The sequence below is a fragment of the Saprolegnia parasitica genome (genome assembly GCF_000151545.1).
Source record: "Saprolegnia parasitica CBS 223.65 unplaced genomic scaffold supercont2.871, whole genome shotgun sequence".
NCBI classification, from domain to species: Eukaryota; Oomycota; class Saprolegniomycetes; order Saprolegniales; family Saprolegniaceae; genus Saprolegnia; species Saprolegnia parasitica.
The window spans coordinates 1-2,994 of NW_012157265.1; the positions used below are offsets into that span (position 1 = coordinate 1).

The window sequence follows — 2,994 nt, forward strand, 5'->3', positions numbered from 1 at the left end:
CATACAATCGTTGCTCCTCCAAATGGACTCTAACGCACCATCGATGCCGGCGCTTCAACGTGCCGAACACGCTCGCGCCAACGCCTCGTGCTCGCGCTCTCTCTGTCCATCGATGGCTGCGACTGAGTTGGAGCTGTAGACGCACGCCACGTATGTTCTTTGCGATCGACTTGCGATCTGCCCTTGCCTGTAGTACTCCCAGCAACGTACCAGGATCCTTCTCGACACCATACCAAAGAGGCTCTTGCGTTGGACGCAGTGTAAGGGTACAGGAGTCCACCATGGGAGTCCACGGACCCTCGCAACTTCATTACGAATAGTGTTCCATGACGAGCGTGTGCTAGGAGTTTAGGAAACGAAAACGGCATATTTGATCCGTCCTTTGAAGATTTCCGAAATGTGACAGCACGATTGTGAGCCATATATCTTTCTAGCGTCGATCAAGCATCAACCAACAGTTTATCAACCCGTGCCTCGATGGACTCACACAGGTCGACCGCGCAAAGATGATGAGCAAGTGTGTCGGTTAGAACGTGTGCCACGTGGGTCGAGCATCGATGGCTGGCGTGGACTAGGGTCCTTCGTCTTCCGCAGCCTTTGACGACCACCGTTAGAATACGTCAAAGCACATCTTTGCAGCCGTACTACGCTGAATGAAGCCACTCACGTTTCGCCACGCGTGCTAACGAACGTCGCGGCATCGTCCGTCGCAGTCTCCGTGCTCTGGGGTACATACATGCTCACGTCGACATTCGGGTTGCTCAAGGGCGGCAAGCCATCGCCGTACCTCGAGTCGTACTGGAACCGCATCCAGCTCCCCACTTTCTTCCTTATCCTCATCTACGTCGTCTGCGAGTTTACGGCAGCCTTCTCGGCCACCATGCGCGTCTACGCTGGCATTCCCGCGCTTTTTTTGGTCTGGGTCATGAGCGTCTCGTACCTTGAGGTCATCCCCGCCGTCGGGTACCTCCTCCCGATGATGCGCCGCATGCTTACCGACGTCTTCCGCTACTTGGCCTTCTACTTTCCGATCTAGTGCGCGTACACGAGTGCGCCTAACCTCCTCTTCAAGAGCCAAGGTGGGAATCTCAAGCCGTTCGAGCCCGACCCAAAGTTTCTGGACAGCGCTAACAATGCGACCAACGCAACGCTCGAGCTCCTTGCGATTATTCCCAAGAATAAGGACAAGACCCGCTTGTTCCAAGGCTACGAAACCGTGCCCTGAGCTTTCTTCATGTCACCTACACAGCGAGCGTATACAGCCCGCAGCGACCGACCTTTCACACGCTGAGCTTACGCGCTATAAAGTACTGTAGCAACACCAGGCGGTGCGTCTGCCGATCGGGTGCATTTCACGGGTCGCGCACTGTGCCAACTGCGTTCGGACGCAAATGCTGTCAACGATGTTGTGCAGTAGCCCACGGTCCATACAAATCGTCCATAAAATGATCGACCCTCGAGTAGCCTTTCTGCGTATTACTATGATCAACGTTCTATTGTCGATTGGCACAAGAACGCGCACTGAACACGGACTTGAAGTCGTTAAATCGATGACCACAATCCTGTGCAACACAAAAGCCTTTTCAAGGATCAGTGCGGGGTCGCTGCACTGTACCACTGGCAGCGGGTCGCATGTGTGGTGCATGCACCAATGCGCGTACATCTCTTTGGTGCGAGTGACATGACATATCTACCACAACTACTAAACCCATGTCGTCGACTAATAAAACTCGTCGGAAGGGAAAACCTTAATTCTGCACGGAACAATAGGATCGGCGAGGTTGGCGCGAAATTCAGGAACAGCTGCTTCAGGCGACGTCATAGTTGGAGTGCTACAATCGAGTGCAGGCCACATGGCGATTGCTCTTGACGCAACGAGAGGCTGGAAATGATTAGCGTTCAGCACGCACATGATATCTGGATCAGGGAGACCTGTGGACCAGAGACAGTGCATGGCGATGCGGCTTGCGAGCGAGCCACGCGGCAAGGAAGATGCGGCGGAACACGACAGATTTTTTTAAAGTGGCAATGTGTCGACGTACTGGTTGCGTAAGGACCTCGCTCCTCGAGGTTCATCAACGTCCGAGCGCCACGGTGCGATCTTTGATGGTGGGACCTAGAAATTGTACTTGACCGATTACAAACCTAAACACTCCAGAGTGCTGCAAGGCTCCATCGATTCAAGGAGCTGGCGACACGATCCCGATTACGATGTTCCATTTGTTAAACTGATCGCGCCTCGTGCCGTGGAAACTGGACGGCGACGTGTTGGCTTGCAGGTCGTCGCTCACAATTCTTTTGGCTCAACGACCGCACCATGGACGACGGCCTTCCGTACCACCGCCACCAGCCATCGAGATCCGCACGCCACACGATGGTTGAAGCAACCAACAATGTGGACACTGGGACCTCCGATGCACCAAGCGTTCACGACGGTCACTCCCTCGCGGTGCTGGCACACGCGCTCGAGCCAACGCGCAAGTTGGACGATACGCCAAAGGAAGTATACGACAACCGCGTCAAAAGTCTCAAGACAGTGGGCAAGCAGTTCGACGAGTGCTTGACGAAGGGTACGCGCGCGGAGCGTGTGCAAAAGGTGCCTTGCCCTCTGCTGGGACGAGAAGGCGTCATGCATGCTATGACGTAGGTCGAAGACATCTACCTGTACATGTACGAGCAAGAAGGTGAAAAGGGCTTTAGCGAACGCAAGGAGTCTCTACGCAAAACGCCGCTCTACCTCCTTCTCCACGCTGACCGGTACGACCCGCCCAAGACGCAACCGAACGGCGCCGAAGTGAACCAGGCAACGGACGTTGTACTCGGCAAGTTTGAGATGAACGACATCAAGACCCGCAAGAAGAAGCTCCTCGACCACCCGGTGATGCGCGTCGTCATCACACTCAAGTGGCGGGTAGTTTTTCAATGTTGTGCCGCATGCAACCCATCGCTTGACTAGGCGTTTGGCTTGCGCATGTACTGCGAACAACGCCTCAT

The 2,994-nt window shown here is 54.7% G+C and overlaps 2 protein-coding genes across 2 annotated transcripts; both read left to right on the forward strand.

Annotated features, from left to right (window-relative positions):
• Nucleotides 1-736: 736 nt before the first annotated feature.
• SPRG_17946 (hypothetical protein) lies at nucleotides 737-1,225 on the forward strand (the record flags this gene model as incomplete). Its single annotated transcript, XM_012357360.1, has 2 exons — nucleotides 737-1,000; nucleotides 1,037-1,225. 2 exons carry the CDS (start codon nucleotides 737-739, stop codon nucleotides 1,223-1,225), a joined length of 453 nt encoding a protein of 150 aa, XP_012212750.1.
• A 1,149-nt stretch (nucleotides 1,226-2,374) lies between these two features.
• Nucleotides 2,375-2,911, forward strand: SPRG_17948 (hypothetical protein; the record flags this gene model as incomplete). The annotated part of the gene is made up of 2 exons (XM_012357361.1): nucleotides 2,375-2,596; nucleotides 2,648-2,911. Coding segments are annotated over 2 exons (486 nt in total), but the record flags the coding sequence as incomplete, so codon positions are not given.
• Nucleotides 2,912-2,994: the final 83 nt, after the last annotated feature.